The sequence below is a fragment of the Phascolarctos cinereus genome, unplaced genomic scaffold (genome assembly GCF_003287225.1).
Source record: "Phascolarctos cinereus isolate Bilbo 61053 unplaced genomic scaffold, phaCin_HiC Scaffold_5;HRSCAF=322, whole genome shotgun sequence".
In the NCBI taxonomy this organism is placed as follows: Eukaryota; Metazoa; Chordata; class Mammalia; order Diprotodontia; family Phascolarctidae; genus Phascolarctos; species Phascolarctos cinereus.
The window spans coordinates 317,691,333-317,716,298 of record NW_027555958.1 but is presented as its reverse complement, the minus strand read 5'-3'; the positions used below and the strand labels follow the sequence as shown (position 1 = coordinate 317,716,298).

At 37.7% G+C, this 24,966-nt stretch overlaps 1 protein-coding gene across 2 annotated transcripts in view; it reads right to left on the bottom strand.

The window, feature by feature from the left end:
• BRIP1 (BRCA1 interacting DNA helicase 1) overlaps positions 1 to 24,966 on the bottom strand; it is a 233,687-nt gene that overhangs the window by 39,015 nt on the left and 169,706 nt on the right. For both annotated transcript variants that reach the window (XM_078156105.1, XM_020991818.2), the window contains exons 15-16: positions 19,148 to 19,307; positions 14,948 to 15,069 (exon numbers count right to left, since the gene is read on the bottom strand). In XM_078156105.1, the coding sequence (XP_078012231.1) occupies positions 14,948 to 15,069; positions 19,148 to 19,307 (282 nt within the window). The remainder of the gene's footprint in view (positions 1 to 14,947; positions 15,070 to 19,147; positions 19,308 to 24,966) is intronic.

Below are 24,966 nucleotides of genomic sequence, written 5' to 3'. Positions count from 1 at the left end.
GGAACATTTATGTCTATTAATTTTCACCTGCATACTTAAAAAACATGGAAACAGAATTTTCATTCCTGCTTAAAAAAATTCCAAAGAGCTTTAGTGGGTTTTGAACTCAATGATTAAAAGATATAAAAATGCAACATCTCAGTAGTTTGTAAGAACAACTATTTGATATTAGGAAAGATGGAAATTAATGAAGTGAATTTCAACAAAAATCTTTGCAGAATTGGTGGATGGAACTGAAAAATAAGTATCATGATGTAGTATGTGCAGACAATAATGTACTTCTTCCACTTCAATCAAAGCATCTTTGTGAAATATCTTATTCATCTCTGACAGTATCAAAATAAACTCAACTGAGAACCAGACCTTCTAATCACTGCACGACAAAGCATTAAACCAAGATTTTTTAAAATAATGAAGTAATTCAAAATATCACTTACTAAAAATTATCATTAGCAAAAATTTTAGTGAGAACAAAAAGTTTTGTAATGTTATTAAAATAAAATGTTATCTAAATATTATTTTACTTTATCTCATTCTTTTAAAATTTCTATTTGTTGTGTTTCCTAATATGTAATAAATTAATTTGTACAGTAGTACTATACATGACTTATAAATATACATATATTGAGAAGCAGGTGCTTGAAAATTTTTTTACTGATAGGAGCACACAATAAAAGGGTTTAGATAGAGAACAGTGCCCTAATTAAAACCTGTGAGTCAGAAAGGTGACAAAGATGATTTTAATTAAGCCCCTATTTTGCCCCAATCAGTATTAATCAAGTTCAGTGTGATTCCAGAGGGGTAATGATTGATTAGCAATTATTAATGATACACTCATCTAGTAATATACACTTAGTTTAGTCAGCTAATATTAAAATAAGAATAACATGTATTAATGCACATTTTACTTATATCATACAGGTATAATTAGATGAGAAAGATTCTTTTTACAGTAGGCCTCAGACTTTAAAACCAATGAATTCACTGTTCACCACTTATTTACCGGTTATGAATTTCACTTGCCTAACCACAAGAATGCTAATAACCAAACCCAGTATGGGTAGGATGTCTTGACATATGGAGAGTCCTTCAACTTATTTTTGTACCTTCAGACCACCCTCTTTTGCCCAACATGAGGAGGAGCCCATCTTACAACCATTTAGTCAGCAGAGATGACCCTTGTCTTGCCCATCCTGTGACCACCCATGCTGATGCATCCCTCCTGGAGAGTCAAAAGCAAGGGCTATCAACCAATGAGATCCTGTACATTACTTTGCCTTTTCTGAGTGTCTGAGTATCAAGCCCTATAAAAGTAAGGCCCTGGGGAAAGGAGGCATCTCAGATTGTGAGGAAGATATGAAGTCCATGTCATTAGAGGGGGCCATGGACCCTTTAATAAAGTGCTGATGGTTCAGAGCTCCGCCTCAGAGGTTTTTCTTGCTGATTGGATAATTTTGGACTTTACCAATGACAAATTTGGTTATTCTCTCCCTACTCTCTGCCCCTAAACACTCAACTGAAGAAACAGAGGCTTAGAAGGGTTTAGTGACTTCCCTGAATTCACCCAGCTAGTAAAGAGTACAGCAAGAAAGAGAAGCTATGTCTTCAGAGGCCTTTCCATCTTATTTATCATGCTCTAATCGGAGAGCATCACTCTAGACTTTTAGGAAATAAAGAGATGGAATGTTTTCTCCATCTTACAATTACACCTATAATTTGACACAAATGTCCCATTAATCTCTAACTACCTGATGAGACCTAGTAAATTAGGGAATCCAACTGATAACAAAAGCCAGATATGACTTCTGTAGGACTGTAACTTACATGTTTATCCTTCACTAGATATGTGATCTCCCAGGCATGGGTACCGTATGCAAATCGTAATTTATCTGTATTTTTTCGTTGCACTGATTTTCTTCCATGTCTTCCTGATAATCTCCCATACAGAAACAACCTAAAGCCATACAGGACTTCTTCTGGATCATTTTATATTTCATTAATACCAGGACAACACTTGTGCTATCCTATCCTTATCTTTTTCCAGTCCTACATATATTGTACTTAATGGTACCATTTGTTAGTACTAGGTTGCAGCTTGCTTACATATATCTACCATGTAGAAAATATTGACATTCTCAAAATTAATCAAGATTTTTAATATTCCAATGTTAAAAGTAAATTTTAAAAGATTTAAGATCATTAGGATGTTAATGATGGAAATACAATCAAAAAGAATGTTCAAATCTATTCTCACTAAAAGAAGTTGTTTTATTAGGTTTTTCATGGGACTACTACTAGTACATATTTATTAATGTTGTCTTGATGTAATAATGCCCTGTATTTCAGTTCTCATTCATTTTTTCATGAATATTCACATTAGCAAGTGCTGTCAAAGCAGCAAGAGTAATGAAGAACAATTTGGTTTCCCTTAAAAAGAAATCTCTGCCTAATTGACCTGGGAATTCAAATGCTGCCAAAACCATCATCTGACAATATTTTGACACCCTGAGGCCCAGGTTTCATCTGTATTGTATCTTATTAGCACTGTAAGCCCTTTGGGGTAGGGGCCTTGTTGTTTAGGTGGTTTGTAAAATGGCACACCACCTACAGGGCTCAATAAATTTACATAAGTGTCCCTTTTCTAGGAAAGTCTGGCTTTCTATAAAGCCAGAAGCTAATTCAACAAAGCTGAAATAGAGGCCTGTGTTTTTCAACCATGAGAAAAGTAAAAGAAACCATTTGGGAGAAGCAACAAAGTCAAACAGTCAAGCATTTTCTGAAGTAAGAAAAGTTTTTTAAATGTAAAAAGGTAATAAATTTGAAAAAGAAATCTAAACGTGGATATTTTCTTCAGCAGCAATAGAGCTAATCTACTACTTGAATTCTCATTTCACTGATTTTTTCAAGTAGAAGTCAAGAAAAAGGCAGTTTTGCAAGTTACTAGTATCCACAGAACTATAAACATGATATTCTCCTAAAGGAAAAATGAGATGCAAAGCTAAAGATTCAGTGTTATTTTTCCCTGCCTAAGTTTTAATTATTGCAAGAATCCTTCTAGCCCCTCAGTACAACCACCAAGTTCTATAATAAATTCAACATACAAGTTCAACATGTTTGGGGTTTATATTGTGTCAGCCACATGCCTTGATTTTTGTGATTTTCTCATCAGAGGGGTAAAGAAACATCAGCCTAGGAGCTGAAATATTTATATAGACCACTAAACTATGCTAAGGCCAAGAGATGAAAAGCAAATTGAAAATATAAAATGATGTGTCCCGTCATGGCTCACAAATCATGTACATGGCACCAATTTGAGAGGTGCCTGCCTGAAATATGAAGGTGAAGGCTTTTGTAGTTAATAGTTAGATCATACTGACTGGCTAAGGGATTTATTTTAGATGTTCATTAAAAGGGCAGCTTTGTTACTACTATAATCTTAATTGCTTAGAAAAATCTAGTTTTTTAAGGTTTTGCTTTTCTTCTCATATTTATTCACGTAAAAGGGTTCACTTTCTTTTTTGCCATTGCCCCCTCCACCTCTGAAGGGAGAGAGAAAAAACAGCATGCACACACACAGACACACACACAACTTTGGGTTAGTGCAAAGTTTTCTTTTTAACTCTTATACGATTAAGTATGTTCTACTATAGAATGATCAGAAGCATCTGGGAAAGGTGGAAGTGAAAAAATCCTCTCTGGGAAAGTTTGCTTAATGCCTGCACTTCAGAGCTGCCCATTATCAACATTTCATAGTGAGTTTCTTTCTTTTCAGGTCCCTGAGGTAAGAGCAGTAAATTATGACTTGAACTAAACAAGTCACACTTGGCTCCAAAATCAAATTTTCCTACCTCTATTTTCTGGTCCCCAAGGTGGGCAGAGGAAATCCTGGTCACAGCCAAAGAAGTCATATTTTTGGCTCTCAAATACATTTTCCTGCTTCTCTAATAGCCAAGTCCTACTATTGAGAATACCAAAGCCTTCTGTTAGTGCTTTAAAATTTTCTTTTCATTTTTGCTTCTACCTCCTGATTTTTCAAAGTTAGGAAGAGATTTTTTTTGGACCATAAAATTGGTACCACTGCCCCCTTAGTTTCTACATGTCTAATTTTTCTAACATGTTTAGTAGCCAATAGTAGATGTCTTTACTATGAGTTACAATTAAGGAGAAGAAACTGATGCATTGATGGTCTTTTTCATTTCTACTATCAATAGGGATAGGATCTAGAACTGGAATTTAAGTAGTACAGGGAACTCTCAGGAAAGGCAATTACCCTACCAATGAACCTTTTCTGTGACTTATAGTCTCAGAGAATTGAAAGGTTAAGTGACTTGTCTAGAGTCATACAGCAGGTATGTGTTAGAGGAGAAACTTGAACCTGGGTCTTCCTGACTTCAAGGCCAACTTCTTATTCAATATACATGCTGCATCTCTCTTATAAATACACAATTAAAATATTTATGTGAAAATAAATTCTATGCATTATAATACTACAGCTTTAATTTAGGGGAAAAAAATCAAATATCATGCAAATCACTAAGCTATAATGATTTGAGTGGTTTTATCTCAAATCACAGAATTTTAGATTCACAGAATGAGAGCTCATCTACTCCAGTTCCTTATTTTATGGATCACGAAACCAAGACTGTGGGTATTTTAAATGCTTTACAAATATTTATTTGAGGGGCAGCTAGGTGGCACAGTGGAAAGAGCACCAGCCCTGAAGTCAGGAGGACCTGAGTTCAAATCCGGCCTCAGACCAAACACTTGACACTTACTAGCTGTGTGACCCTGGGCAAGTCACTTAACCCCAAATGCCTAAAAAAAAATACATATATATATGTATTTATTAAAAGGGCAGCTTTGTTACTACTATAATCTTAATTGCTTAGAAAAATCTAGTTTTTTAAGGTTTTGCTTTTCTTCTCATATTTATTCACGTAAAAGGGTTCACTTCTCTTTTTTGCCATTGCCCCCTACACTCTGAAGGGAGAGAGAAAAAACAGCATGCACACACACAGACACACACACAACTTTGGGTTGTGTTTTTTCTTTTTTTGTTTTTTCTTTTTTTAAGCAGGTAATACAATGTGGAAAAGGCCCCAGGATTTGGAGTCAGATTGCCTAGGTACTAAACTGGAAATTCTTTGAGAACAGTCCAAACACTGCATTGTATGTATGTCTGTTGTCTAAAGGTGAACCTATGTAAGTTCTGAAAAGTTCATCACCAGAGAGTTGGTTACCAGATGATGAACTTTTTCAGCCACAATATATATATATATTTGAAATACCTTACAAAAAAGATGATATGAAGGCATGAGGGAGGGAGGTTTCACACCCTTATGCAACTCCATTTATATTTACAGTCTTGAAATACACAAATTAGCAACTCATTAAAACATTCTCTACAGAAACCCTATTCTAATTCTTCATTATGGCATAGTGATAACCCTGAGGTCTCAAAGGCTATGCCAAGAGAATGAAAGCTCTGACAATGCTTACCTGGACTTGCTAGAAAGCCTGTGAATACAGAGATGGCAATGAAGTGTATGTATGTATGTATGTATGTATGTTATGTATGTATGTGTGTGTGCCCAAGGAACATGTGTATGTGTGTGTGTGTGTGTGTGTGTGTGTGTGTGTGTGTGTCGCGCACGTGCCCCCAAGGCACAACCTAATTCAATTAAAAAATAAAACAAAACAGCCAATTCCCCCAAATCACTAAGTTCAGGGAAAGTATACACTTACATTACTAGGAGTTTCCTCACCTGGAAGTTGCTTATACCAATGAAATCGCAGATCCAGTGCCTAGCCCTATATGAAGCTGAAAATAACAATTTCAATCAGGAGAGAGTACTTGGAAATGTGAGGCTCCAGAAAGGCCTTCTGGAGGAGATATCATCTCCTACAGGATAGGGCTTCTGAGAGGCACAGGTGCCCTGCAGGCTGGAGGTGTGATGCTGCACAGTTAGGAAATGGAAAGCAGCATACAGGGAACAGCTTGGCTAGAATAGAGAGTGTACAAAGGGGACGTATATGAAATAGGCCTGTACAGGAAGGTGGGAGTCAGGTCATGGTGGACTTTAAGTGCCAGGCTGAAGATTCTGTATTTTACCGTGGAGATAATAACAAGCCCCTGAAGCTTTTGAGTAGGATAGTGACATGGTCAGATCTGTGTTTTAGGAGCATCAGTCTGGCTGCTGAGTGGATGAGGGATCAGAGAAGAGACAGGAGAGGAAGACCAATTAGAAGACTATGGCAATAGTGAAGCAAGAGGTGAGGCCAGCCTGAAATAGAGTGGTATCCTTGGGACTGAGAAGAAAAGGACACATGCAAGATCTTGTGGAGGTGGAAGTGACAGGACTTGGAAATTGCTTATGGGAAGGAGGAAGGAGCAAGAATCACAGAAGATTCTCAGGCTGCAAATCTCTTTCAATGGATGGATAGTGGTGTCATTAACAAAAACGGGGGTGGGGGGGATGGCATGGAGGAAATATAAAGAATTTTCTTTTGGATGTGTCAAGTTTAAGAAGCGTATAGGATATTCAGCTGGAGACAACCACAAAATTGTAGATAATATGGGATGGGACCACAGCAGAGAAATTAGGACTGCAAATATATATATATATATTTGATGCAAAATTGTGACCTCTCTACAGAGATGACAATTAAACCCATGGGCACTGATATGATCATCAAGAAAGAGTGGAGAGGGGTAAGATAGAAAGCCTTAAGACAGATCCTTTGGGAAAAGCACACAGTTTAGAACAGGGTGGGGAACCTGTAGCCTCAATCCACATGTGGCCTTCCATCGGTCTTTCAGCTCGGCCTTTTGACTAAGTCCAAGCTTTACAGAACAAATCCTTTTATTAAGGGGATTTGTTCTGTGAAGTTTGGATTTAGTTAAAGGGTCACACTTGAGGATCTAGAAGGCCACATATGGCCTCGAGGCCACAGGTTCCCTACCTCTGGTTTAGAGGATGAAAATAGGATGATGATCTAGCAGAGAAGACTGAGAAGAAATGGTCAGACAAGCAGAAAAAGAACCAAGAAACAACAATGTCATGGAAACTAGGGGAGGAGAGAGTCTCCAAAAGGAAGAGAGGGTGACAGTGTCAAGAGCTGCAGAAAGATCAAGCAGAATGAGAACTGAGAAAATGCCGATGAGTTTAACAATTAATCACCAATAATCTTAGTTATAACAGGGTCAGTCAAATGGCAGGGTCAGAAACCAGATATCAAGGAGTCAAGAAATGAGTGGGAGATGAGGAAAAAGAACTAAATGAAAGAAATCTTACTACCAGAAAGGTTGGGCACCAAACTGGAAATTCTTTGAGTACAGGCCAAACACTGCATTGTATGTATGTCTGTTGTCTAAAGGTGAACCTATGTAAGTTCTGAAAAGTTCATCACCAGAGAGTTGGTTACCAGATGATGAACTTTTTCAGCCACAATAACTCATAAGAACCATCTACTAAGGTGTAGAGAGAGGAGTTGTGATCTGCACTGATGGATCAAGTACCCACACTGATGACATAACGGATCACTGAAAAAGTATATCATTATCATGTGATACTGATTAAATACGCAATTTTGTCTCAGTCACAGATTGTTTTCATGTCTGATCTGTCCTCCTAAATAATCTTTAAGTTTCTTGTGATTAGGAGCTGTGTCTTATACATAGAAACTTCAATAACAAAAACTTCAAGGAACAATGTCAGATGTATTAAAAAGAGAATAAAAAATTCTTTAAAATACTTCCCCCCCCAAAAAATAAAATAAAATAAAATACTTTTCCCCCAATTTAAAGTAAATGATGCTGATCCTTCTTTTTAACTCAATTCAACAGACTTTTACTGAATATCTATTACGGGCAGGCAGGCATCCTGAAATGTCTTCCCACAGCTCATCTGCTATTACTCCCTTGCCTTTTTGTAGCCTATAGCACCTAATATCTCATTTAAGCCTCACAACAATCTTGGAAGGAAAACTGTAAATATTATCCTTATTTTAGAGGTGAGGCAACTAAATCCCAGAGAGGCAATGTACTCAAAGTCACACAGCTATCAGTGACAAATGCCAAGATTAGTACCTAGGCAATCTGACTCCAAATCCTGGGGCCTTTTCCACATTGTATTACCTGCTTAAAAAAAGAAAAAACAAAAAAACAAAAAACACTATTTATCCAAAATCCAAACAAGAAGAAACTCAAATGATCAAAAGGGTTAGGGACACAGTGATAACTCACATTCATAATAATGGCACCTAACCTTACTATTCAACTGAAACTGCTCTCTCCAAAGTTATTAATGATCTCTTAATTGCCAAATCTAAAACCTTTCTCTCAATCCTTATCCTTCTTGACCTCTACGAAGCCTTTCCCACTGCTGATCCCCCTTTTCTTCTTGATATTCTCTTCCCTCTAGGTTTTCCTGATGCTGTTGCTCTTCGTTCTCCTGACTACTTCATTCTATTTCAATCCTCATTCTATGTGACTATTCTGTCTCCTTTGCCAGATCTTCATAGAGGTCTAGTCCAGTAACTGTGGATGGTCCCCAAGACTCTGTCCTAGGCTAACTTCTCTTCTTCCTCTAGACTGTTTCATTTGGTGATTTCAATGATCATCTTTGCACATGACCCTAAGATCTACTTGTCCAGTCCAAACCTCTCTCCTTACTTCTAGTCTCACATCTCCAGCTGCCTTTTAGATATCTCGAACTAAATGTCCCATATTCATCTAAAATTGAAATCTTGCCCCCTATCCCTCACCCTTCCTAACTTCCCTGTTCCTATTGAGGACACCACCATGCTTCCAGTCACCTAGACTTCAACCCAGATGCTGTACTCTACTCTTCATTCTCTTGCATCACCCATATCTAATCAGTGATCAAGTCATGTTGTTTCTACCTTTGTAGTATCTCTCCTCTGTTACTGCCACCATCCTGGTGCAGGCCCTTGTCACCTCATGCCTAGATTACTATAATGGCCTGATGACTGGTCCTCCCTCCTTAAGCCTCTCTTCTCTATTCCAGTCCATTCTCTACTCAGCTGCCAAACTGATCTTCCTAAAATTCATACTTGACCATAGCATCTCTCTATCCAACGGCTCCCTATTATCTTGGATCAAATATAAAATCTTCTGTTTGGTTTTCAAGTCCTTTCATAACCTGGCCCCTTCCTACCTTACCAGTCTTCTTACTCTTTACTCCTCTCCACATGCTCTTTGATCCAGTAAAACTGACCTCCCTTCTGGCTGTTCTAGGAAGGCTGGCCTCCTGGCAGTTCTGGGAAGATTGGCCTCCTGGTCATTTTTTGCACACAACAATCTGTCTCCCACCTCTGAGCGTTTTCCCTGGCTGACCCCAGGACTGGAACACTATCCGTCCTCAACTCCACCTCTGAGCTTCTGCGGCTTCCTTCAAGTCTCAGCTGAAGTCTCACCTTCTGGTAGAGGCCTTTCCTAGTCCTCCTTTATTTTAAAGGCTTCTTTCTAAGACTATCCCCAATTTATCTTGTATGTATTTTGTTTGTACATAGTTATTTTCTTGTTGTCTCCCCCATTAGACTGTAAGCTCCTTGACAGCAAGAACTTGTTTTTGTCTTTTTTTGAATCCCTGGATATAGTGTCTGGAATATAGTAGCTATTTAATAAATATTAAATGACTGATAGACCAAGAAAGATGAAAGGATCCTAAAGTTTCTTCTAAATTATAAAGGCATTGAATTATTACTTTTTAATTCTTTAAAAATGTATAAGTTATATCCAGTCATTCCTGTAAAACAGCATAAACAGAAAACCCTAATTCATTATGGATTAATGGGAGTTTACCAAGGTAGGCAAATAGAGAAGGATAAGGTATACATAGAAAACCTTAATTTAGCAAGTCTCCTGATACTATCTTATGCAACACAGTTACTGACAGACTTTCTGAAATGGCATAGCAATAGATTAGCCAAAGACTTCAGCTAAACCAGAAGCTAGAGGTGGTGATGACACTGGTCATGCACTGGTTTCAGCAGCAACCAGTAGACAGACCAATGGAGCACTGTCAAGCCAAAACTATCTGGCAGCATCCAGTGGAACAAAGTCTGATGAGGATCATGAGATCAAGGTCAGCAGAAGTACAGTGCCACGGTATAGTGTATTCCCTCAGTTTACTCACAGGGGTCCTGGGAGGGAGTACTTCCCTAAGTTCAAGGTACTTTGTGAGTCCACATTCCCAAAACTATAGCTCATAAGCCCCCACTGTCATATTTATCTAATTGTGGTCAAAGAGAAGACAATTAACCCAAAGCAAAGACATCTACTAAACCAGCATGGTAAGAAAAGTATTAACAAAACATCTCTCCCATTAACCTGGGGTACACAAGTATGCCCAGCATCAGTCAGGACAGTAGAAACAAACAGAGGTCACAAATAGATATGTAAACATATAGCCAGAGAATGTCCGAGGAGGGTCAACCAATGCCTCTAATGTTTCATGGCTGCAGGTGCAAATTAGTATTATTTCTCTAAAACAGATATCAGGCCAAGTGTGGAGGTACATGCCTGTCATCTCTGCTACCGGGGAGATCTGTTCGAGCTGAGGAATTCTTAGTTATAGTGAGCCCCCAGGGGTGGGGAGAGAGGCACTAGGCTGCCCTCGGAGGGATAAACCTACTCAGTTCAGGAATGGGTCAGGTCAAAGCTTATAGGCTAATAAGTAATGAGGTCAGGCCTATGTGTAGCTGTTGCACTTCCAGCCTGGGAAAGACAGGAAGACTAAAGAAGGAAAGAAGAAGGAAAGAAGAGTTGAAAGAAATGAATGATGAAAGGAGAAAGAGAACAAGAAAGAGAAAGGAAAAAGAGGAAAGGAGGTACCAGTTGGCTGCCCTATGGCTCCATTCACTATCCTTATGACATCCTAGATGAAAGCATCCTGCCCTAGACATTACATAGTCTTTCTTTCCAGTAAAATGTAAGCTCTTTGAGGACAGAAATTATTCCTCTTTTGTATTGGTATTACTAGCTCTTGGTTTATTCATTCACAGAAAAAGATAGTCTGGAAAGAACAATGAAATAGAATGAGGGGGTGATTTGCCAGTGGTATAACGTCAAATGGAAGGAAGTATCAAGTAGCATTCTATATGCTTCTGTTCTTTCAGGTAGTAGACAACATATCACATCAGGAAATCCCAAACCCCAAACAAAATTATTAAACAGTTTTAAGTGCATATAAATTTCCAGTGAGGAAAAATATGAATTAAACCTTTAATTCCTTTAAACAACACGACCCCAAAGGGAGTGTTTTGTTTCACAAAAATACCTACAACTCTGAAAAAATTGCCCTTCTCTAAAGATAACAATTACGCCTCTTCTGATAAACCTAGAAGTTGGATTTCTCATTACAGGGTCATACTGGTATATTCAACAGGAGCACTCAGAAATAAATCAGTTCCATACACACAATTCATGGCTCTACTTATAAGCTGTTTTTTTAATAAGGCTTATGAGATGGGAGAATGTATCATGTTGGCAAATCAGTTAAAAGTAAGGAAACCTTCCCTTTGTATCATATATGACACCTCATCTATCCATCATTGCTAGAAACACTATTTAAACTATCTTTTTTGATGGAAAATTTTCTGAAATAGATTATACACCAGTTCCTTTTAGCACTAAATGTCCCTGGATAGTTTCATTCATTTTATCTGCTGCCACTAGAATCTCCTCCTTTTAGGAAATCCCATCTTTCCTCCTCCATATCTCACAATTTCTAATCAGCTGTACAGTGTAATCTAGGAAGAACTAAAGTTTACCAAAGGTAACCAGAGAACTAAACTTATTAAATAAATAATCTTAATTTTCTTTACAATCAAAAATTAATAGGCTCTGACCCAAGAGTGGGCCTATTTCTCTCCTACAAGTTCTTTGTGCAAGACTTTGTGAGAACAATTTTCCTGGCCTATTCAGAGACCCTTTTTCAGTTCCACAAACATTTATTAATCATCTACTATGTGCAAAGTATTATGCTAGGCACCTGTGACAGGGACTAGACCTGTGATTTCACTGGGAAACGGAACTCCTGGGTGGGAAAATTCCCTCTACCAATTCAGGCTGACACCTTCTCTGAAACTATAGTATTAGAGAGTTGCCTAGAATAGAGCTCTTAAATTCAAATAGAGCCACTAATCTGGATCCCTACAGGCTGCATACTGTTTTAGTTTTAAAATGTATTATTATCTGTGCTTTATTGTATTCTTACTTATTTTGTTAAACACTTCCCAATTACATTTTAATTTGGTTTGGAAGCACTCAGGAGTGTTCCTGTGCTATTGGTTGTTACATGCATAGATAAAAGTAAATAAAAAGTAATTTGAGGAAGGGACAACTCTGGAAGAGGGTGGGAAAGGTGAGCCTCAGTAAAGGCTTTTGAGAAGAATTGACATGATAGCTGAGCCTTCAAGAAAGGTAAGGATTCTATGAGGTGAAGAAGATAAGGAGGCAGTGCATTTTGGGCATAGAGGCTGGCTTGTGTGAATGTAGTGTGACGGGAAATGGTACAATGATTTCAGGAGCATCTAGTGGGCCTGTCTGGCTGGAAAGCAGAATTTGTGAAAGGGAGTAATGTGAGATAAGTCTAGAAAGAAACGTTACCTCATCAGTACCCTCTGATTGAAAGGAGGAGCCCTGACCTCCAAAACCTCCATTTAAGGAGGGAGGCCCAGGCCAGCCATCTCTTCATTTCCTGTACCCCTACCCCACCCACTCCCATGTATTTGCATCACCAGTCCTCAGCACAGTGCCTGGCACATAGTAGGAACTTAATAAATGTTTATTGAATTGAAAAATATAATAAAGTACATGGGAAAGATCAAGAAAAACTCCATAAGAGGTCTGAGATAGGAGAGGAACCTTTTAGTTAGAGGAATTAGGGAAGACCTAATAAAGGAAATGGTTCCTGAGGTCTACTCCTCCAAGGGAGGAATTCTCTGTGTGCAGAGAACTAGGAAAGGGCAATAGGAGCTGAGGGGATAAGAAGGCCTATTTACCTGAAGCATGAAGCTCACGAAAGAGAGTTGTGCAAAATAAAGGTAGGTGGGACTGTACTGCAGAGGACTGCAAACAACAGAACAATTAATTTCTCAGTCCCAACTTAAAGTTAAAAAGCCATTAAAACATCTCTCCTCACCAAGGCCCACCCCATGCTGCTAGCAGCAGCAACAGCAGTGACTCCTTACTATAAAGATTAATTCAATGTTTATAACAAACTTGTATGAAATATCCACACTGTCACTTGTTTTCTCATCTATAAAGCGGGGATAATTATCATAGCACCTACCATGGAGGATCAAATGAAATATCATGTTTACAGCACTTCGCAAATTTCATAGTGCTATAAAAATGAAGGTTGTTGTTGCTATTACAGCGTGCAGAGAGAACTGAGTTATGAGCCTGGGGAGATAAAAAGTTTAGATAAAACATGGTCCCTAACTCCATGGAGCTTATAGGGATGTTGGTAAGTCAGCTATCTACCAAGTTGGAGGGGGGTGTGTGGGGGGGGGCTCACACACACATACACGCAGAGGAACAAGGCACAGTCTAGGTCTGTAACTCAAATGCACACTGGAAGTGCTGTCTTTTATGGTGCCCTATGTTGTCAATCAGCATGCTGCCTATGGTATCTTTCCCTTTTATGCTTTGGTGAAAATCCCTGGCTCTTTAAGACTTCCTTGGTACAGGGGAGCACATGGCCCCTCTATTTTCCTCAGGCTTACTATGGGTTCCCAGTCCTGTTCCAACAGCAGAGGAAACCATGATCACTTTCACAGCTTAAAGCCCTATCCCTATCTGGACTAACAGTCACCAATAATATTAGTCTGTACCTACATATGACCCAGTTCAAGCAGGCAACAACATTTATTGAATAAACCACAAACTTCCATTGTTGGGAATTTCAAAAGAAATGTTTAACATTTGGGAGCTCACAACTCAAATGGGGAGACAGAACATATATAAGAGAAAAACAAATACTCATAAAGAAAAATATAAAGAGAAGCCTCTAGAAAGAAAAATGATCCTCCCCACCTAGATGATTTTTCAAAGCTATCAATCCAAAGCCTGACTTGAAATTATTGATCTGATTTCACCTACCCCCCACCACCCTGTAAAATAAATGAACAAAGTAAAGGATGTGTATAGAAAAAAATGTATGTTCATATATTTATATGTTCTTTTTATAGTTCATCAGTGGTTAAGTAAAAATATATTATGCCTTTCCCCATTAGCCACTTGAATGGATGGTATATACATGAGATGATTTCTTGATTTAAGCCCAGCTAGCAAACAAAATAGGATCAAATAAAAATACACATTAACTTCCACTCCTAATGTGTGACAGGCTTTTAATAATTCTTAATGAAAGCTATATTGATTACTAGCAAAAATGTGGTTTCCCTATCCTAAATTGTGAATGAAAAATCACTTCCAAATAGGATAGGTTTCTAAAGTCATTACATGACAAAGAAATTTATTGTTTTTGTGGTTGTTGAGTCGTTTTAGATGTGTCTGATTCTTCATGACCTCATCTGGGGTTTTCTTGACAAAGAGTGCTCTGCCATTTCCTTCTGCAGCTCATTTTACAGATGAGGAAATGGAGGCAAACAGGATTAAGTGACTTGCCCTGGGTCACACAGCTAGTGAGTGTCTGAGGCTAGATTTGAACACAGGAAGATGAGTCTTCCTGAATCCAGGCCTGGTATTCTGTCCACTGTGCCACCAGCTGCCCTAAAGAAACTTACATAAATTTAACATTTTTAAAAATTAAGGCTACTTAAACACTACTCGCTTGGGCAGGTTTGTCATTTAACAGAAATGAGAGGGAAAGATTATAAACAAAATCTATAATTTGCTTCAAAGAAGGGTAACTATTTTTATAGCAAATAAAACATAACAGCTTTGATAGCTTACCTGAAGATTATTCACATTTGGAAATGGAATTCCTATTGTTATGACAGCACGGGCATTTTCATCTGAGAAATCCAAACCTTCACTCACTTTACCTCGGCAAACTGCCACAAGGAGGGCACCATCTTAAAGCAAAAGAGAATAACTATTTAAAAGAAATACATGTGGGATTTTCCCATGCCTGTAACTTCTAAAACCAGCTCTCTTCAGAATTAGAGTAGCAAAACAATTTTTTAAGTAAAACAATAGGCTATTATAATGATGTACTGCAGAGTTTTAAAGTATTTAAAGTATTCTGTCTTTAAACTTGTAGAACAGCTCTGCCTGGACCTATTTAACAAGTTATCAACGGGGGGGGGGGGGGGGGGAATGGACAAAAGTGAAGAGTGTGACTCCATGACTATTTTCTTGAAAAATCTAACTGGTGCAAAAGAGTCACCCTCAGAAAGGACAAAAGAGCTTAGTAACTACCTCAGCCAACAAACAGTCACCCTATTTGCCAAGTGGAGAGCTACAGCCGCCAAAGGCAACACTGGCTTAGAGTGGAAGATGATCTATCAAATTTATGAAGCAGTACCACCTCACTACTGCACTTGGATGGATTTGTGAACTCACTGACCTGTGTACTGTCTACAGTGGAGTGGATGACAAATCAACACCAGAGTGAGTTCTCCTGATTGGCTGAAGGTCTTCAGTCAGATTTCCTGGTGTTATAATGGGTATCATCCTGTGGGTACCCATTCCTCTTTGAGTTCTATTCCTGACTCTCTGAACTGTCTCTATCTTGTCACAGTAGCCTCCTGTCCCTCAACTTCTCTCCCTGGATTATGCCCCTTCTTCTGATTGGCCAGTTTCTCCCAGAACCTCCATTTTAAGGAAGGGGTCCAGGCCAGGTATGTCTTCAGTCCTCCCTGAGCTCCACTCCTGAGTCTTTGACTCCCTCTACTGTATATACAAAAACTTTCTCCCCCTTTTCCCTCTGTCCTTTCCAGATTCCTCTTATGTTTTGTCTTCCCCATTAGAATGCATGTTCCCTGAGGATAAGGACTGTTTTTCTTTCTGCTTCTATTTGTCTTCCCAGTACTTAGCACAGCACCTGGCATATAGTAAGGACATAATAAATGCCTGTTGATTTAATAAATGTTTGTTATTGTTGACTAGCAGTGGAGTATTTGGGCATGTTATTCCCTACTTTTATATTAAAACCAACCTACCTCTTTTTCTATCTGTACAACTCCCAGATATCTTTTACATTTTTTTTTTTGGTGTGGAATTCCCTGTTACAATGCTGCAGACTACTCACACCCAACATAAACCTCAACTGTCCTTTAAATGACCTGCTGCTTTACTTCTATAGAATTCCACGATTCACAGCCACACAGCCATACCAGATTACCAGGAGACTACTGATACTTATTAAATGGGCCTTTATTTCAGCCTGGGGTCAATGAATGCACTTCACCATTCCTCCAATACAATAAAGCATGTTCTCATATGTAAATGTAAGAAAAAACTTCCTGACAAAATTATCCAAAATGGAATGGGCTAGTTTGGGAGGTTTTTAAGCAAAGTGAGATGACCACTTGTTGGGAATGTTGTGAAGGGTAATATTATTCATATACGGATTTGATAAATCTCTGAAGTCCTTTCCAACTCTGAGATTGTAATTTTCATCCAATTCTGGGCCTAATTCACTGTTCATTTATAGTGCTTAGGAGAAATGTGCTAATAGACCTATGACAGACTCTATGGGGCCCTCTATCCTATTGTATATCACAGTATGGAAAACATGTATTTTCCATATACTTTATCTTTTCCCATGTGGAGTGTTATGCCAACTCTTTTGTGGGATTAGAGATTTCACTTAGAATGTGTTATAATGTTCTAAGATTTTATGAAAATATGAGAAGAGAACAGATGGGCTTTTACAGATGATTTTCCATAGCAGAACACATTTTTATAATCATTCAATTTATTCAGAGATGAGAGAATATAAAGTCCAATATGTTTACTGATTTGAGTATAAAACAAAGTCTTAAAGGCTCTGCTTATGAAAAATACTTCCTACATGAATGTCAAAATCATACAAAACTCTACAACAGTTTTGCCAGACAAAGCTCTATAATAGTTGAGATTGTGGGGATAGCTTTGTTTAATAATCTCCCGAACACTAACACAAAGTGAAGCATTAAAAAGGGAAACATGTTCAAATAAAAAGTTCATCAATATTATAAAACATGTCTTATGTAAATTTCAAGGCAAAGGATTCTGTATTGACAGCAAGGTTCTCTAAACACTCCTAATCATAGATAACATATTAATTGCATAGAACCCTAGAATGCCACAAACCCCCTTTCGTGAAATCCATAGCAATGCAAAAGACATTGGCATGATCATAACACACTGGAAAAACAAAGAGAATGAAAAACATTCATTGCACAAACTATGACCTATTAACTAAATGAATAATACATCAAATTAGCCCATCATTGCCTGCTCCTACAAAAGCCCATCTTTCATACTGATGTTCTCACAGAGATGCTATTTATGGCTGTGAGTCAAGGAACACCATGATCTAGGAAGAATTAAAGTTACAAGTAATACAAGGGACAATGGGAAAAAGGCTGCAGAATTTTCACTGATATTGTGCTACACGATATAAAGGAGGTAGGCTGGTCACATAGTGAAACTGAGAGACAACAAATGAACAGCATGAAATACTGAAGAAAAGGAAGATCTCCAGAGCTTTGATGGACCCTCTATTTTTTCTTTATGTAAAACATTTCCATATTAGTCATTTTATACAAGAAGACTCAAATAAAAGGGAGGGGAAATGAAAGAAGAAAGTAAAAAAATAGCATGCTTCAGTCTATATTCAAATATCAGTTCTTTCTCTGGAGGTGGACAACATGCTTCATCATTAGTCCTTTGGGATTGTCTTGGATCACTGTATTACTGAGAATAGCTATGTCATTCACAGTTTCTCATCAAACAATATTGCTATTACTGTGTACAACGTTCTCCTGGTTCTGTTCACTTCATTATGCATCAGTTCACATAAGTCTTTCCAGGTTTTTCTGAAATCATACTGCTTGTCATTTCTTATAGCACAATAATATGCCATTACAATCATATACAATAGCTTGTTGATGGGTATCCCTTCGATTTGATGGTCCTTCTACTGAGGATTTATATTAAATACAGATAATAATTACACAGGACAAATAGATGTAAAGAGTTTGTGATCTGTCTCAGTGGAGGGAATATTTATACTAATGAAATCACAGATCCATTAAATTATCAAGTCTTCAAAGAAACTCAGCTAGAACAAAAATTACAACTATAACATGGTAGTGAACATATTCAGACATGAAATCTCTTGTATCACATGCACAATAGAACAATACTGTAAGAGCAACCTTAAGCCTGAACTAATTATAATTCTGACTTAGCAATCAAAATTTAAATTAGAATCACTACTTTTACTTACTACATTAGTTCCCTGAACAATTTTAAATGGCTTTAACCCAGTCCCTAATACCCTATAACTCTCACACCAAACACAAAGCATGTAAAAGAACTTAGCTATTTAAAGATTTTGTCATAGTGTATGTATACACATATGCATTTCTTTCTGACTTTTTTTTTTTGGTGGTGGTGGTGGTGAATTCCAGATCTGTGTTTTCATTGGTTCATAGGGAACACAAAATATAGAAATTCCTTTCAGCAATGCAAAGGTCAGTTAGTATAGATCAGAAGCAGGACTTGAATACAGGTCTTCCTGTCTCCAAGGCTAAGGCACCTGTCATCCTGCTCCATTATTCATAGGATATTATTATTAGGCAACTTATGCCATATTTACATGAATTATCTATATTTAGTGAGTGCATTCTTCAGTTATGTTTTGGAACAAGGGTTACATGGAACATGAATGTGAGGTCCATTACTTTGTCAGAACTCATGTCTTAAATGACTAATAAAGAAGATAAGAGAATGATTACATGTATTATAAACATACACACGATAGCATTCACATGAGGCAATGCCAACTGAAACAATTATTCCATTCACCTAGGACCAAGAGATAAAATTTAAATAAATATAATACATTGAATATATAACATAAAGTAAATACTGACAGCACAAATCTGCACTGATTTTATTAATGACAGTATTTGTTCAGTGGCCAAGGAATATACATACCTCGGTCTCCTTTACACTTGATCGAATTGTAGTACAATTGTAACACTTCATCAAATGCAGCTTTCTGTCCCCATTGTGGTTCCGTGATGACTGTCTTCACTAGCTCAAGATTATGCCATAAACCAGTGTGTATCCAACGTTCTTTTAATTTATCCAATAACTGAAGTGGGAAAATGGGGGGGGGGAAGAAATTTAGATACCCAACTAAATAAATTGCTGTCTTCTTCCTGCATCTACAATCTGAAACAACAAGAAAGGGAAACTTAACTTGAGGAATCAGGCTATCAAAATGGCAAAATATAGATATGAAATTTCCTCCAGTGAGTGGAGGGATGAGAGGAAAGGAGGGGAATTTCATATCACCCAAACATACAAGTTTGGTGGTTGTACCATCTCTAAACTCTTAATCCAAATACTACTTCCACACCCCTAAGCTGAAGCTCGTGACCCTTCCTAAATTCACATATTCTATCTGAAATACTTTCATCTGCATACTAAAAATCTACATATTTCTCAGAAACAACACTGGAAAAATGGTACAAATACCCAGTACTTGAAAGTTATGTTTATATCAGGCACCTTTTCCTCCTTTTTCAGGAGCCTTAATAAAATGAAATAAATACTACTCAGTTCATTTCACAAGTTAAATTAGAGGTTCTTAACTTAGGGTCCACGAACTTGTGTTTTAAAAATATATAGTTCGGTACTCCATTTCAATATAATTAGTTTCCTTTGTAATCCTAAGTGTTTTGTTTTATACATTTAAAAACATTTATTTTGAGAAGAGATCTGTAGGCTTCGCCAGACTGCTGTCAAAGAAGACCATGATACAAAATGGTTAAGAATCCTTGTTAAATAATAAAACTATTATGGAGCTGGAATAAGAACTAGGGTTTTGATAGTTAAAAGCACAAATAATTAATATGTCTTCATTCCTAATTAATCTCTTAACCTACTACTCTCACTTAAAAAGCAATCAGATTTGAATACTTTCAGAATTCCCATTAATTCTGGAACTTAAAAGTGATACAGTTTGATTCTATCTATTATTATTATCACAGCATTCTCTCATTTGCACACTGTGATTCAGGGATTTATCACCAACAGTCTAAGAACACTTTGTTTCAGGGTCAGTAATGATGCTGTTGGATTTTTTAAAAAATTAAAATATGTAGAGGGGACCAAGGGAACAGAAATATCTAAAGGTGACTAGGATAAGGGTGGAAATACATCATCCATCAAAAGAAAAGGAAGTAATTCACATGATGCATAACAGGAGGAAAACCAAAAAACCATCTGTTAGGAGCATGTATAATGAAAGTATCACATGTACTTTTGAATGTTTTGGATGACAAAAATTAAAACAGCTAAAATATGAACTAGAGTACAGCCCTGGAAAATAAAACAACTATTATCTGTGCTACTCAACTGATCTACCTAAAAGAATGAGCTTTGCCCTGACATAAGTTATGATATGCATATAATTTATCTTTTCAGATTTTGAACAAGTTATACATAATGTCTTGAGGTATTCATTTCTAAAAGCTACAAATCTAACATTAGAAACTATTTGTATCTATAGGTAGTTTTTTGTTTTGTTTTAGGGTGTCTCTGAACCTTTACTATCTGGCTAGAGAAAAAAAAGAGGAGATAAGGGTGAAAAAGGGGTCATTTCTTCAACGTCTTTTATCATCCTTTCCCTGCCCCCAAAGGTTTTGTCCTCATACCCACAATCTATAAAGAGAAAAAAAGCAGTGACTTTTGAGTCTGCTGCTTCAATTTCTCTTGCTTCAGTGACAAGGCAAAGAGTTTTCTATCTCTGTTTAATGTATTTCATCCTAAGGGTACTTGTCTGGGTCTTCCCACATCTCTAATACAAGAGACCTGAGAAGTTTAATTGCTGCAATCACACTTGGGTAGCACTGGCTGTGTGACAGGAGCTTCTTTTCAGAAGCACAGTGTTCAAACAGAATGGAGCAAAAGGGCAGGGAGTGCCTTTTACTTGATCTCCTGAACAGATCCTTCATGTAAGAGCCTTTTCCCAGAACCTGATCTCTTGTTTTCGTACTGCAGTTCACTGGGAAAATACCAAAGTCTCCTCATAAAAAATTAAAATGAGGAAAGCCTGGATAAAATTGCATAGGATGATAAGGTGGGAGACAGGAAGCTTGTCCCTGATGAGCTCCTTCTATGCAAACCATATATAACTCTAAAATTTAACTGGTTAGTTAACTATTGCACTGATAAATTTTAGAGTTCTATAGGTAATAGCATTTCTCTGGAAGGAGATGTAATGAACTAGCAGAATAGTATTTAGTTAAGATGCCTAACATGGATAAATCTACCTTCAGTCTTAAAGGGATCTCATCTCTTTATCTCTTTACGAGCTTTGGACTCCTCAGAATTTTTTCCTTTCTTTCTTTTTTTTTTTGTTATTGCTGCCATCCCCTCTCCCCTTTTTTTTAAACCTCTTCTGAAGTCATGACTGGTCACCATATTGATCACTTTTATTACCTGAGAAACAGAGTAGCATAACAGATACAGGGCTGGCCTCAAAGCCAGGAAGACTGGGGTTCAAGTCCAGCCTCTGACTCACATACTGTCCATGTGACCCTAGGCAACTCCTTTAACCTCTCACTAAAGCTCTAAGCTGCAGAGTAGGTGTTGCTTTGCCTTAGTAGAGAGAGTTTCCTATATTTAAGGAATCACAAAAACAGCCACTATCCCTATATCTTATTATAGTTATCCTGTAAATTGTTCTCCTGGTTCTGCTTACTTTGTTGACATCAGTTCATACAAGTCTTCCCAAGTTTCTATGAATTCTTCATATTCATCATTTCTTATGACACAATTATATTCCATCATATTCTTGTACCACAGTTTGTCCGCACATTCCCTAAAGGATGGGCAATCACTGTTTCTGGTTCTCTACGACAAAAAGTGTTGCTATAAATATTTTTGTATATGTGGGACCTTTTCCTCTGTCTTTGATCACACTGCAGTACATACCTAGTAGTGGGATCACTGGGTTTCAAAAGGTATGAGCAGTTTAGTAACTTCTCTCATATAATTTCAAATTGTTTTCCAGAATGGTTGAATCAACTCATCACTTTTAGCAGTGTTTTCTCACTCCCTCAGACATCTTAAGAGTAAATTATTTGGCCTTTGCCATCTAACTTATGCCCTGGATGGGGTCCTTGAAGAGAGCAAGGTATACATAAAGGCTGTCCTTTAGTTTGAAACTACAATTCTTAGCTGCAGAAGCCAACACTGTTTGAAGCTTTGCTACCTCACTGTGCACTATACCTACCTCATAGTTATAGTGAAAAAAGTACTTTGTAAACTGTAAAGCATTATATATGTTTGCTATTTTCTATTAGCATTACTTGATGTGTTTGCTTGGGAAAAGTGCTTGATATTTGAACACTCAGATTGGCCTTCCTACCACAATGGTTTACCCCAAAGTCTACAATCCTGCAACACTACTAGACATTAGGTGTATCCTTAAAATGTTTCTTCTGTTCACTATGATCAACCACTACCTTTGATCCTCAATCAATCAGCTGGCAACTACCATTCAGTGCTTACTAAATGCTCATTCATTCATTCAAACTCTATCCCTAGCACTGTGCTAAGAAAACAAGGAATTCTAAGATGAAGAGGAAAAGGAAGGAGAGCATTCCAGGTATGAGAGATAGTCAGTGAAAAGGCACAAAGATAGGAGATGGAGTGTCCTGGGTAAGGAAAAGAAAGAAAGTCACTTTGGGGGGATCAGCAGGGCAAGGAGGGGTAATCTATCATAAGATTAGGAAGGCAGGATAGGGACAGGTTGTGAAGGGCTTCAGAGGACAAAAGTCAGGTGATTATATTCAAGCCTAAAGGAAAAAAGAAGCCATGGAATTTTAAGGAATAGAGAAATGACATGATCACACTTGTATTTCAAGAAAATAACTTGGACAGCTCTATGTAGCTCTATGTAGTACAGACTGGAGAGGGGAGAGACTTCAGGCACCGCTTCAGGCAAAAGGTAAACAAGAGCTTGATTGAGGGTAATGGCTGTATGAGTAAAGAGAATGGGACAGAAAAAGAAGTGGGCCCAAGACAGAGCCTTGCCAAACAGCCACAATTAGGGAATATAATTTGGATGATAAATCAGAAAAAGAGACTTTAGAAGAGTGATCAGACAGGCAGAGAGAGAACCAAGAGAGCAATGCCATGAAAACTCAAAGATGAGAGCACTGAGGAGCAGAGGATAGTTAGCAGTGTTCAATGATCAGAAAAGGATGAAGAATGAGAAAAGGCCATCAGATTTGGCCATTAAAAGATCATTGGTAACTTGAAGGGAGTAGTTTCAGTTGAGTGATGAGCTCAAAAGTCATTTTAAGGAGTGAAGGGAAAGAAAGTAGACACAATGAGTGAAGACAATTTCTTCTAGAGGTGTAGTTGTGAAAAGGAATAGATATAAAAGATACTTTAAGGGAATGGTAAGGTCTAGCAAGGTTGTTGGTTCATTGTTTTTTTTTTTTACCAGAATAGAGGAAACTTGGGGATATTTGTAGGCAGCAAGGAAGGATAAAAAAGATAAGGATAAATTGGAGAGAGGAGACATCGTGGGGGGACAATTTGCTACAAAAGATGGGAAGGAATAGGATCAAAGGTACAAGCAAAAGGATTGATCTTGGGGAGCAAAAATGTTACCTCTCAATCAGAGGCTAGAATAAAGGAGACAAAAAAAGGGATGATGCTAAACTACATTTTAGATGTAAAGAAGAGAGAGCTCAGGGCAAATGTCAATAAATCAACAAATCTTTGTAAGGATTTACTAAGTGCCACATACAATGCAAAGTGTTGGTAATACAAACAGAAACAAAAAAAAAGAGTCCCTGCCCTCAAGGAACTTATATTCTAATAGGTAAGACAACACATAAAAGGAAAGTGAAAAGTAGAGGGTAGGGTGGTCCCTAAGCTTTGGCCTTTCCTTAAAAATGGAAGTTCCAGGAGGAACTGAAAATTCAGAAGCAGGGGCAGAGGGATCTTTCAAGGTAAGAAGTTTGCTGGAAAATGGTAGAGAAAGAAGTCCAGGGAGTCAGGAGCAGAGTCTAGAGCAGGGTGAAGAAGTTAGCTCTATTTTCTTAGTAAAGTATGCGATGAGTTCCTCAGCTGAGAGGGAAGTGAGAGGTAGGAGGCTTGGGGATGAAAGAAGAGAAAGTTTGGAATAGCCTCTGCGAGGAACAGGACGACAGTCAATTAGGGAGGAGTAAAAGGAATGTCTTTCTGTCATGAGGGCTCGCTTTAGATTAAACATATAAACATTTAATCAGCCTGTTGGTATGATTTCTTTCAGCTCTATTCAATGCTATATGAATAGAAGCAGAAGAGCAGAATGGTAGGAGTAATTTAGGGTTAGATTTTGGCAAGAGGTAAACTTTAACAAGACAGGGACATAAGGAATTTGAAGGTAGAGACAGTATAGAGTTGAACGGTTTAACTACAGGTTGAAACTGAGAAAGGAGTTAGAGCAAATGGGTAATAATGTAGGAAAATACTGAGGGATGAGAGGTTCTGGAGGTCCTAGTAAAGACAAGTATGGATTTGGGAGATGTAAAACTTAGAGAGAGATGGAACATTAGACCATTATGATCTGACCCCCCAAAAAATGGAGTTTTGGATCACTGATATGGAATATTTGTGAGTGATGGCAAGATAAAGATTGCTACTATCTCCATATATGATTAACGTAGAGTCTAGGAATAGGTCATAGGAGCTGAGGAGACTGACGAACTGGGAGGTTAAGGTGTTTGAGGAGAAAATTAATCACG